General features: G+C 43.5%; 1 protein-coding gene across 1 annotated transcript in view; it reads right to left on the bottom strand.

Moving 5' to 3' along the window:
* ESPN (espin) overlaps positions 1-13,629 on the bottom strand; it is a 347,402-nt gene that overhangs the window by 250,897 nt on the left and 82,876 nt on the right. The window contains 1 exon segment of the mRNA XM_077458332.1: positions 10,822-11,015. Coding sequence (XP_077314458.1) covers positions 10,822-11,015 — 194 coding nt within the window.

The raw sequence follows: 13,629 nt of genomic DNA, 5'->3' as shown, positions 1-13,629 counted from the left end.
AGCGTCCTAATTAAGGCTACATTTTTGGTTGTTTAAAAAAGGTTCCCCCCCCCCCCCCCCCAAGAAAAAAACTTGGGTTGGAAAACTCATCTTTAACCCTTTCCCACCGAGCGTACGCAGATCTGCGTACTCGGCTTCCGGGGGTTATACCGGGATGATGCCTGCAGGTACCGTTTTTTGCAGCAGGCGATTGGCTATCCAGGCATAACAACCGATGCGGCTAAAAGCCGCTCAGCTGTTATGCCGGAGGAGCGGGAGGGGACGTCCCCCCCCTCCCGCCGCTGTTACCGGTGCTCCCGCTCGATCGGGAGCACCGAATCGCAATCCGACGCCTCCGGCTGCTGGGGAGGAACTGGAACGAAGCCGTAATCGGCTTCGTTCCAGTCTCCTCATCGTAAACACGGAAGCGACGTCATGACGTCACTTCCCGTTTACTCGGCTGCCAATGGCGCCGGTTTAAAAAAAATATCCGATATTCAGAATCGCCGTTTTCGGCGATCTGAATACATTGAAGTGTAAAGGAGGGGTGGGGAGTCTTTTAGACCCCCCGATCCCTCCATAAAGAGTACCTGTCACCACCTATTACTGTCACAAGGGATGTTTACATTTCTTGTGACAGCAATAAAAGTGATCAATTTTTATTTTATTTTTTAAAACAATTTAGTCATTTTAAAATAAATAAAAAAATAAAAAAACATTTTTTAAAGCGCCCGCCGTCCCCGCGAGCTCGCGAAGTCGCGCCCGCGTATGTAAACGGTGTTCAAATCACACATGTGAGGTATCGCCGCGATCGTCAGAGCGAGAGCAATAATTCTAGCACCTAGACCTCCTCTGTAACGCTAACCTGTAACTGTAAAAAAAAATTTAAAGCGTCACCTATTGAGATTTTTAGGTACCGTACTTTGTCGTCAATCTACAAGTGCGCGCAATTATAAAGTGTGACATGTTTGGTATCTATTTACTCGGCGTAACATTATCTTTCACATTACGCAAAAAAATTGGGCTAATTTTACTGTTTTTGTTTTTTTTTTATTCATGAAAGTGTCCCTTTCCCCAAAAAGTTGCGTTTAAAACACCGCTGCGCAAATATCGTGTGACATAAAATATTGCAACAATCGCCGTTTTATTCTCTAGAGTCTCTGCTAAAAAAATATATATATATAATGTTTGGGGGTTCCAAGTAATTTTCTAGCAAAAAATATGGATTTTAACTTGTAAACACCAAATTCCAAAAATAGGCTTAGTCATGAAAGGGTTAATCTAGAGCTGTTGTCTGCAGTACTTCTTCTTCACCACAAGATGTCATCAATCTTCCATGTTACATCATCCTTGCCTAGGCAGGGAATGAGGAAGTGAAAGTACTGGGAGAAAAAGGTAGAAGCAAAAAGGAGTAGCAGGAAGGGGGAGGAATGGAAATATGCTGTCCATATAGCAGTCCATTAGCAGGGATGCTAATCATATTTTCTGATCCAGAATGACTAAAGTCAAAACATGGAAGATTCTGCGGCCCATCCCCTCATTTACTTATAGAAGCCTATTGTTTGCCCCCCACCCCCTGGAATGCCACCACTTCATGTATGCGTATTGGTTACCTCTTATTAATTTACTGCAGGCCAGCCGCTCGGTTGCCGCGGCGACCACAAACAATGGAGTCTGGAAAGCAAGACCTCGTTATCATTGACTGTCACTAGCTAAGCTGATTAAGAATTAACAAGGAAAGCCGGCCGACCCGACTGACAGCATGACAACGATCAAGTTTATAGTGCCTCTCCTGCCATATGCTGACAGGGCGCAATTTACTCATCGGAGATAAACGGCACGCCAGACGCAGATCATTACCAGAGAATATATATAGAAATGCACACAAATCGCTTTACAGGTCCTCTTTAGGTACACATGACACACCATCGTCCAGTATGAGGGATGGGGGCGGCAATAAAGTGCACCTGTCGGCCATTTTATTTCTAAGAGATACAAATGAGTCTCCTACGCTTGGCTGATTTAAGCTCAGGGGCAATTATCTGGAAATATAAACAAACTGCTGCATTTAGATGCGTTTACATGAGTTTAGATTGGGGTTTCTCAACCTTCTCTCAGTCATAGACCCTTTAAAAGTTTGCCAAATCTTGAGGCCCCCCCAGTCTATAATCATCTAGTCAGAGATTCCCCCATCACATCATAAGTCTAGTTATCTCATCAGAGGACCCCAATCTCATCAGAGGACCCCCCCCCCCCCATCACCTCAGAGGACTCCTCATCTAATCAGAGGACTCCTCATCTAATCAGAGGACTCCTCATCTAACATCAGAGGCTCCCCCTTAGAACATCAGAGGCTCCCCCTTAGAACATCAGAGGCTCCCCCTTAGAACATCAGAGGCTCCCCCTTAGAACATCAGAGGCTCCCCCTTAGAACATCAGAGGCTCCCCCTTAGAACATCAGAGGCTCCCCCTTAGAACATCAGAGGCTCCCCCTTAGAACATCAGAGGCTCCCCCTTAGAACATCAGAGGTCCCCCTTAGAACATCAGAGGTCCCCCTTAGAACATCAGAGGTCCCCCTTATAAGAGGGACCTCTGATGTCATAACATCAGAGTCCCCCCTACCACATCAGAGGTCCCATCCCATCTGAGCCCCACCATCACATCAGGTCCCCCCATCACATCAGAGGTCCCCCACCACATCACTTTAGAGGTCCCCCACCACATCACATCAGAGGTCCCCCACCACATCACATCAGAGGTCCCCCACCACATCACATCAGAGGTCCCCCACCACATCACATCAGAGGTCCTCCGATCTGAGCCCCACCATCACATCAGGTACCCCATCACATCAGAGGTCCCCCACCACATCACATCAGAGGTCCCCCACCACATCACATCAGAGGTCCCCCACCACATCAGAGCCCAAATCACAACCCCCATCACATCAGAGCCCCCCCATGTCACATCAGAGTTCCCCCTCCCCCATCACAGCAGAGCCCCATTGAAATCAGAGTTCCCCATCATGTCTCAGACACCCCTTCAGTCATCCCTAAACATCAGTCCCCTATACATATGTCCCCCATTACATCAGAGTCCTCATCACACGGCCCCCTCATCACATCAGAGCTGTAGGTTTTGGCTCCAGTGGAGTGCCAGAGTTTGGGAGGTGAAGCAGGCCTGGAGGGTGAGGACTTCCATCCTCCCCTGAATGGTGGGGGTGGCCCTGCATACCGCCTGCCTTGGATCAGTGCCATACACTGTGAGCCAGCCACCATCACCATAGCAATGAATGATGCGGTGTGTCTTGGCACTAGAGCACCATAAGTTGTTATAAACAGAAAAGTCAGTGCTACTACCCCCACACCACATAGACAGCAGAGCCCCCAGGGGCTCCATACACAGGCCCTGGCTGAGTAGAGTAATGTGGAAAAAAATGATTCGCACTCCGGTTGTCACTCTTAAAATTTCTTCATTTTATTGAATAGCCACAGTGAACAAACGCCGATTGTGAGTTGACGCGTTTCAGCCTATAAGGCCTTAGTCATAACCCATGACTAAGGCCTTATAGGCTGAAATGCGTCAACTGACTTAATCTGTGTTTGCTCACTGTGGCTATTCAATAAAATTTAGAGAATTTTAAGAGCGACAACCGGAGTGCGAATCATTTTTTTCACACATCAGTTATGCTGCTAATTCCTGGCCTGTCTGCATCATGGCAACTCTCAATGCTGATCTCTGCAGGGCAAACCAGGTGCTGCGCTCATGGAACCCCCGGGGGAAGCTAGATTGCACCCTAGTTGAGAAACACTTCGTTTAGAGTATCGAACCTGCCCCTAGACGTACAGAATTATATTGTACTAGAACACATCCACGGGCTCATTCACACAAGCACAGAGGCTTGTTATTATTATTACTTTTTAAAATAATAATATTTGTTTTTACTTTTTAATAATAATAATAATAATAATAATAATGCTTTTCTTATTTTAATTATTAATAACAAAAAGTAATAATAAAAGATTATTAATAATATTATTATTTGTATGATTATTATTATTATTATTGTAGCACCCTCTAGTGGGCTAGAAGGATAGTGATAGGTTTTCGAGAGTAAGTAAATTCAGTGCGTTTTGATCTGGGTTGGGAGTGACTTAGTGTAGACCTGGATGACTCACAACAGCAGCATCACCAAGACCTCCCACTTCTTTCCAGAGCTTTCTGTAATATGCTGGAAAGAAAGGAGGAGAGGGGAGGTGGAGCTGCTTGTGGTGTTTAGAGGAGCCCTGACCTATCCCCAGCTTGGATTGGCAGGGGGCAGGCCTCCTTAAATACCCAGGGTCAGGCTAGCCGGAGGAGGAGTTGTTCGGGTGGAAGCTGGAGATGGAATGCTAGGCTGTCGGGCCTTTGAGGGAGCTCTCCAGTGGGGGGGGGGGGGGGTGGACAGGACTCTTCTTTTGACACACGGAGGTGTCCTGGACAGGGGTGGCACAGGAGCAAGGGAAGACAGCGGGAGGGCACTGCCAGGCAAAGTAGGAACCACAGGTCACAGCCAAGAGGGCTGGTGAGTGTCACAGTCAGGAGAGGACTGGGGGAGCGCAGTCTGGGATGGGTGCAGAGCCAGAGGGGTGGACTGGGGTGTCACAGGCAGTGGAGAGAGGCAGCTGCAGCCATGAGGGCTGGCATGGCCTGAAGATGTAGTACTGGGCTCAGTAGACACGCAGACAGCTAGCACTAAGGACTACCATATTTTTGCTACACTAATGGGGTCCGCGGTCCCAGCCTACAAAGGGCATTTACCCTAGGTCTGGCTGAGCCAGTGTCAGGCCTACAAACCAGTGCTAGCTGGTCCCGGAGGTGCAAGCAAGTGACGAGCAAGTGTTGCGCTGGAGTTGAAGATTGGAGATGTATATACCGGAGGTGTATATAGTCACTCCCATTTATATTGTTCTGCAAATCAGTATGGGCATCACATGAATATCCCCAGCCAAATCAAGGACTGGTCTTCTGCCTGAGGGTGAATGAGAACTGTGTGCCTGGCTGGGCCTGGCTGGGCAGGGTGACAGACGGACTACAACACTCAGCAGCCCTCAACGGGGTATCCCTGCATTATTATTAATAATAAGTAACAACAATTATTATTACAAAAAAAGTACTACTACTACTAATACCACCTTTATTTACTACTAACTATTATGCTTATTACTATTATTATTATAATTTTTGTATTAAAAAGGAACAAACAATTATTACTTAAAAATGAATAATAAAAGTATTGTTAATTATTAAGTACTACCACTACCTTTTTACTACTACTACCACTACTACCACTACCACTACTACTACTACTACTACTACCACCACCTTTTTACTACCACTACCTTTTTACTACCACTACCTTTTTACTACTACTACCTTTTTAATACTACCACCACCACCACTACTACTACTATCACCACCTTTGTACTACTACCACCACCACCACCACCTTTCTACTTCTACTACCACTACTACTACCACTACCACCACCTTTGTACTACTACCACCTTTCTACTACTACTACCACCACCACCACCTTTCTACTACTACCACTACCACCACTACCACTACTACTACTACAGCATAGCAAACAATTATTACTTAAAAAAGTAATAATAAAACATATTAGTAGTAGTATTTCTTTTGTAATAATAATAATAGTTATTAATAAAATAATAAGAACAATTGTTATTATTAATAATAATGCAAAGTAACAACAATTATTATTATTACAAAAATAGTACTACCACTAACTTTATTTACTATTAACTACTATGCTTTATTAAAAAGGTAACAAACAATTATTACCGGTACTTTAAAAAGTAATAATAATAATAAAACATTTTAGTAGTAGTAGTAGTACTACTACTACTACTTTTTTGTAATAATAACAATGCTAATAATAAAAAAGAATAATTGTTATTATTATTCATAATAAAAATGTATTATTATTTTTACAATTATTATTGTTATTAGTAGCAATAGTACTTTAGAATAAATAATTTCTGTTACTTTATAAAAATAATATTTTATCATTAATATTTAAAATAATAATAACAACAACACCACAAATGAATGTTTTTACTTGTAGTATTATTAGTATTATAATAAACAATAATTATTATTAAAATAATTGCTGTTATTACTATATAAAAATATTAATTTTGTTATAAAAAAAATACAAATTATTGTTTTATTATAATAAAGTAACAACAATTATTGTAAAAAAAAAAAAAAAAAAAAAAAAAAGTACTATTACTACTAATAATATTAAGAATACATTTTAGTAATAGTAAACAACCACCACCAATAACCATTATTATTATTATTATTATTATTATTGTGGTTTGGTAATGAAATGCACTTTACTGATTCATGTAGAGAATTCAATGTAACGATCGATCTTATTTACGTGGCTGTAATGAATGAACACAAGACCGTTGAGTCGCATTAATATGCCTAATGGATGACAGAAGGTATGTAGAGCGAGCGGGCCGGTATGAAAAGGAAACAAAGCCATGGAAAAATCTGCAGATATAATTAGCGTTAATTCGTGCCCAGGGCTCGCCGTCCGTCTCACATACACATCAACATTAAATCAAATGATACATCGGCCTATTGAGGTCTTAATTGTGATGAAGATGGAATTTCAAGGGATTGTAAGAGAAACTATCATCGGCCGCAGGAAGCATTGTGACGAGACGCCGCTCACCTGCCCTGAATAATTCATGCCCCTTCTACACTAAAACAGCAGGTGACTGGAGCAAAGGGGGGCGAAGAGCACCGAACACACCAGCAGAATGTGTGTACCAGGAAAGGGTAAGTAACAAAGTCATAGACCGCACAGAATTGGCCTCACGTGACTTCCAAGGGCCCCCAAATGCAACATTGTCACATAAGCAACAAAAAAGCATGAATGTAAACTAACAAAATAAACACGTAATATATGGCAGCTTACTAGTATTGTGTATTCGTTTTCTTGGTGATCCTGCCAATAACTTTTCTCTGGTGCGTACATTCTTTCAGGCTTGGTTCACACCTACGGGTGCAACCAAGCGTGGGCTTTTCACGACTTCCCACCGTGCGTCTCTTGTAGGGCAGCCCATTGATCTGAACAGGCTGGCCTACACGCGAGAAATGTGGGAAAGAAGTCCCTGACTCTTTTCCAGAAACATGATGCAACGAACTGCATGGTACCACCGGGAACCCATGTGGTTTGACACAAGCGTTTGCAGATGGGGGGGGGGGGGGTGCCATGAACAATTAATGACACCACCGCATGTTTGCTAAATGCCAATTTGTTGAGGGAGCACATTGGCTCACAATGGCAAACACTCATTGGGCCGCGCAAACCACGTGACCGTGCTGACCAGTGAAAAAAAACTTCTGGAGGATTCTTCTTCTGATGTCCCAGAAGAAAGAAATGCTTCCTACTGGTCAGCACGTGGTCATGCTGACCAATGAGTTGCTTGCCATTGTGAGTTTTAAGACGGATGCTCATTCTGTGAAGTTCATTTTTCCATTTTTTGGTAAAAAAGGAGAACTTTTTAGGTTTTACGCTTAGTTGTGGATAGCGTTGTCAAAGGTCGGAACCCCTAAATGGTTTTATTGCTATAGAAAATGTTCCTCATTTCCCATTATCTTGAAAATGCTTTGACCATACTAGACATGAGCTGAAATCCTCAATGGAGACACACAGAGAAAGAAAAAAAAAAAAAAAGATTGACAGAGGTTCTAGCCTTTCCTTGCGTTTCCAGCCTTGGGGAATAAGTTTGGTAAAGAACCTTTTTTTTGTTCCACCATGACTGTACCTCTGTGTACAAAGCCATCTCCATAAAGACATGGTTTCACCAGTTTGGTGTGGAGGAACCCAAGATTCCTGCACAGAGTCCTGACCTCAACCCTACTGAACACCTGTGGCGTGAATTGGATTGCCAACTGCAAGGCAGGTCTTTTCATTCAACATCAGTACCTGACCTCTGAAATGTTCTTTTGAATGACTGGGGTTCTAGTCTTCTCCTGCACTTCCAGCCTTATGGCAACAAGGTCAATGGTTTGACCAGTTTGGTATGGAAAAGCTTAGGTGTCCTGCATAGAGCCCTAAACCTCAACCCTACTGAGCACCTTTGAGATGAATTGGATTGTGAGTAGGGATGGGCTTTATGTTCGGGTCGAACATGAGTTTGACTCGAACATTGGCTGTTTGCCTGTTGGCCGACTAGCGAACAATTTGGGGTGTTCGAAAAGCCGCGGAACACCCTTTCAAAGTTTATAGGAGAAATCTAAAGTGCTAATTTTAAAGGCTAATATGCAAGTTATTGTCCTAAAAAGTGTTTGGGGACCCGGGTCCTGCCCCAGGGGACATGGATCAATGCAAAAAAAAAGTTTTAAAAACTGCCAATTTTTCAGGAGCAGTGATTTTAATAATGCTTAAAGTGAAACAATAACAGTGTAATATTCCTTTACATTTCATGCCTGGGGGGTGTCTATAGTATGCCTGTGAAGTAGCGCATTTTTCCTATGTTTAGAAGAGTCCCTGCACAAAATGACATTTCTAAAGAAAAAAAAGTAATTTAAAACTACTCGCGGCTATAATGAATTGTCGGTCCGGAAATACACATAAAAATTCATTGATCAAACTGGCATGGGGATTTCCCCACAGGGGAACCCTGAACCAAAATTTAAAGAAATCATAATTTACGCAAGTCAGAGGGGGCGGGGTCACCGTTCTATAGGAACTGTCACCGGACAGAAGCGTCACACAGTGGAAGACTCCCACTGGGGCGGATCGTGCGGAGGACGAATCGGAGAAGAAGAAGCCGGAGGAAGATGCCAGACGAGAAGACCAGAGGAAGACAGAGGAAGAAGCGGGGGAAGAACAAGATGGAGGAAGAAGAAGAAAACTGAAGGAAGACCAGAAGAAAGAAGATGGAAGAAGAAGTGGGGAAAGAAGAAGACATTAATAAAGGAATTGTCAAAAACCTTCTCTTGTCTTTTTTAACATTTTTGACACTTTTTTTGTGAAATGGTAGGGGTACCAATTCACACAGGGGGGCCGGGATCTGGGGGTCCTCTTGTTAAAGGAAGCTTCCAGATTCCGATAAGCCCCCACCCGCAGACCCCCACAACCACCGGGCAAGGGTTGCGGGGATGAGGCCCTTCTCCCCATCAACACCCCAAAGCACCCTCCCCATTTGGAGAGCATGTGGCCTGGTACGGTTCAGGAGGGGGGGCCCGCTCTCTCTCCACCCCTCTTTTTCTGCAGCCTGCTAAGTTGCGTGCTTGGATAAGGGTCTGGTATGGATTGTTGGGGGGACCCTACGCCATTTTTTTAAAAAATCTTGGTTTGGGGTTTCCTTGTGGGGAAATTCCATGCCATTTTTATAAATGAACTTTTATGTGTTGCCGGACCGACAATTCATTATAGCCGTGAGTAGATTTAAATGACTTTTTTTCCTTTAGAAATTTAATTTTGCTGTCAGACTGTTCTAAACACGGGAAACATGCACCACTTTACAGGCATACTATAGACACCCCCCAGGTACGGAATTTAAAGGAATTTTACACTTTTATTTTTTCACTTTAATCATTATTAAAATCACTGCTCCTGAAAAAACGGACGTTTTTAAAACTTTTTTTGCATTGATCCATGTCCCCTGGGGCAGGACCCGGGTCCCCAAACACTTTTTAGGACAATAACTTGTATATTAGCCTTTAAAATTAGCACTTTAGATTTTGAACGTTCGAGTCCCATAGACTTTAAAGGTGTTCGCGCGTTCGAACAAATTTTTTGCATGTTCTGGTGCAAAAAGAATGGGGGGTGTTCGGCCCATCCGCAATTGTGAGCCAGGTGACTGTGTGGAAAGCCAGATCCATAAAGAAATGGTTTGACCAGTTTGGTGTGGAGGAACTCAAGTGTCCTGCACAGAGCCCTGACCTCAACCCTACTGAACATCTTTGGGAGCCCATTGTGAGCCAGAACTTCTCATCCAACATCAGTACCTGACCTCACAAATGTTCTTTTGGATGACTGGGGTTCTAGTCTTCTCCTGCACATCCAGCCTTATGGCAACAAGGTCAATGGTTTGAACAGTTTGGTGTGGAGGAGCTCAAATGTCCTGCATAGAGCCCTGACCTCAACCTTACTGAGCACCTTTAAGATGAATTGGATTGTGAGCCAGGTGACTGTATGGAAAGCCAGATCCATAAAGAAATGGTTTGACCAGTTTGGTGTGGAGGAACTCAAGTGTCCCTGACCTAAACCCTACTGAACATCTTTGAGATGAACAAGGAAGCCCATTGTGAGCCAGGTCTAAAGATTCAACATCATACCTGACCTCACATATGTTCTTTAGGATGGCAGGGGTTCTAGCCTTCCACTGCGCTTCCAGCCCTGTGGTAACAGTCTTGGAAAGGTCCTTTTTCTGTTCCAACGTTACTTTTCACAAAGTCAGCTCCATAAAGACATTGCCGGCTGGAGGAATTAGAGTGTCCTGTACAGAGGCCTGACCTCAACCCTACAGAACTCCTTTAGGATTCACTGGTATGCTGATTGCAAAACAAGTCTTTTTCCATTAGGTATCTGACCTTACAAAGGTTTGCCAAATTTTTGTGGAAAGTCTTCCCTGAAGAGTGTAGAATAATATAGCAGCAAAAGTGGGAGGCCAACTCCATATTAATGCCCCTGGTTTTCAAACAGGATGCCCCACAATGCCATATAGGTGTGATGGTCACATATTCACAAACATTTCACCAAAGTGAACATAAAGTACATTTTTCCCCATTGAAGAGTCAAAACTTACTTTGGGCAGTACTCTAATAGCTGTTGCAGTGTAGGGAGGTCTCCTTTGGCCGCGGCGTAGTGTACAGGAAGTGCTCCTGTGTCTGTTGCCACCATTGCATCGTTGGTCCCAAACCGGAGCAACCAGCCGGTAATTTCATGATGGCCAAACCTGGATGCTAAGTGCAGAATCGTGGCACCAGAATTGTCCTTATCCTGCAAGAAATAATAAGCAAGGTGCTTAGCAAGTCTCTGCAATCAAACAGGGTTCAGTGCTTGTAAAGTATTAAAAAAAAAAAAAAAAAAAAAAAAAAATAAATTAAAAAAAAAAAAAACACAATGTACTACACAACATCAGACCTCGGCAAAAAAACACAATTACTACACAACATTAGACCTCGGCAAAGAAAACGCAATGTACTACTCAACATCAGACCTCGGCAAAAAAACACAATGTACTACACAACATTAGACCTAGATACAATTACTTAAAGTGTCACCCCACCCAAAAGTGATCTTGTAGGTAGAGCTTGGTCCAGGCAAGTGGGGCCCCCGGGCAACTTCCCAGGGTGCCCATACAAAAAGACGGCCCTGGCTTGGTGGGCTTCAGTCATAGCTTTTATTATGTCATGAATGTGTCAACAGTAAGATCTCACTGTCGTAGTTCGCAACTCTGTTCCTGCTCACTTGGCAGTTTTGGGTGTTCTACCACCTTTGTGTGGTTCAAGTTGCACCTTTTATATACTTGGATATAAAACAGATAAATACTGTGCCCAACAGGGCGGGCCGGAAAATAGGCAAATCGTAGGTTTATTTAAAGTGTTCAGATCCACATGAGAGGGGTTTACGTTTTTAATAGGTTAAAACAGTATATTACTCAATCTGTAACAATCCTGGCTATATACATATATACACACACATACACACACACAGTGCCTTGCGAAAGTATTCGGCCCCCTTGAACTTTTCAACCTTTTGCCACATTTCAGGCTTCAAACATAAAGATATAAAATGTTTATTTTTTGTGAAGAATCACCAACAAGTGGGACACAATTGTGAAGTGGAACGAAATCTATTGGATTTTTGAAACTTTTTTAACTAATAAAAAAATGAAAAGTGGGGCGTGTAAAATGATTCGGCCCCCTTGCGTTAATACTTTGTAGAGCCGCCTTTTGCTGCGATTACAGCTGCAAGTCTCTTGGGGTGTCTCTATCAGTTTTGCACATCGAGAGACTGAAATTCTTGCCCATTCTTCCTTGCAAAACAGCTGGAGCTCAGTGAGGTTGGATGGAGAGCGTTTGTGAACAGCAGTTTTCAGCTCTTTCCACAGATTCTCGATTGGATTCAGGTCTGGACTTTGACTTGGCCATTCTAACACCTGGATACGTTTATTTGTGAACCATTCCTTTGTAGATTTTGCTGTATGTTTGGGATCATTGTCTTGTTGGAAGATAAATCTCCGTCCCAGTTTCAGGTCTTTTGCAGACTCCAACAGGTTTTCATCCAGAATGGTCCTGTATTTGGCTGCATCCATCTTCCCCTCAATTTTAACCATCTTCCCTGTCCCTGCTGAAGAAAAGCAGGCCCAAACCATGATGCTGCCACCACCATGTGTGACAGTGGGGATGGTGTGTTGAGGGTGATGAGCTGTGTTGCTTTTACGCCAAACATATCGTTTTGTATTGTGGGCAAAAAGTTGGATTTTGGTTTCGTCTGACCAGAGCACCTTCTTCCACATGTTTGGTGTGTCTCCCAGGTGGCTTGTGGCAAACTTTAGACGAGACTTTTTATGGATATCTTTGAGAAATGGCTTTCTTCTTGCCACTCTTCCATAAAGGGCAGATTTGTGCAGTGTACGACTGATTGTTGTCCTATGGACAGACTCTCCCACCTCAGCTGTAGTTCTCTGCAGTTCATCCAGAGTGATCATGGGCCTCTTGGCTGCATCTCTGATCAGTCTTCTCCTTGTCTGAGCTGAAAGTTTAGAGGGACGGCCAGGTCTTGGTAGATTTGCAGTGGTCTGATACTCCTTCCATTTCAAAATGATGGCTTGCACAGTGCTCCTTGGGATGTTTAAAGCTTGGGAAATCTTTTTGTATCCAAATCCAGCTTTAAACTTCTCCACAACAGTATTACGGACCTGCCTGGTGTGTTCCTTGGTCTTCATGATGCTCTCTGCGCTTTCAACAGAACCCTGAGACTATCACAGAGCAGGTGCATTTATACAGAGAATTGATTACACACAGGTGGATTCTATTTATCACTAGTGATGGCCGAACGGTTCGCCCGGCGGTCGTTTCGCGGCGAATTTCCGACATTCGCGGTCCGCACGTTCGAACGCCTTTTTCCGTCGTTCGCCGCGGCGGACTTACGTGTTTAATGTATACAAGAACTTTAACCTTTGGTGACACGTTTATCATGTGATACAGGACAGCCAATTGAGACATGACAGCACATGGACACTTGTACATTCCCCCTAACCTATAAATACACCCGATCCGGTGGCCATTTTACATTCTTTCTTCTGTTAAGATAGGGACAGGTTCCTGTGTGGAGTAGGGAGAGATAAACCACTAGCTATTTGGTACACAAAAGTTCTTTTCAGGACTGGTATAGGTGTTAGGTGTTGATAGGTTTGCTGTGCTGCTGATTCTTGCAGCAGCCTGAGTGTCTTTTGTTAGTTTAGAGAAAGGGAAAGGACGGTGTATGCTACAGGGACAGCCAGATTAGTCTTTCATCATCATCATCATCATCATCATCATTAGCTGTTACTATCAAGGTCCACAAAAGAGCTGTTCCAGTAACCACTAATCGTTCTCTTTTTTTGCCA

The sequence above is a fragment of the Lithobates pipiens genome, unplaced genomic scaffold, assembly GCF_037356315.1.
Source record: "Lithobates pipiens isolate NorthernLeopardFrog02 unplaced genomic scaffold, aLitPip1_a1.2 Scaffold_27, whole genome shotgun sequence".
Classification (NCBI taxonomy): Eukaryota; Metazoa; Chordata; class Amphibia; order Anura; family Ranidae; genus Lithobates; species Lithobates pipiens.
The sequence above is the reverse complement of the archived record's forward strand: the minus strand, read 5'-3'. Positions and strand labels throughout refer to the sequence as shown.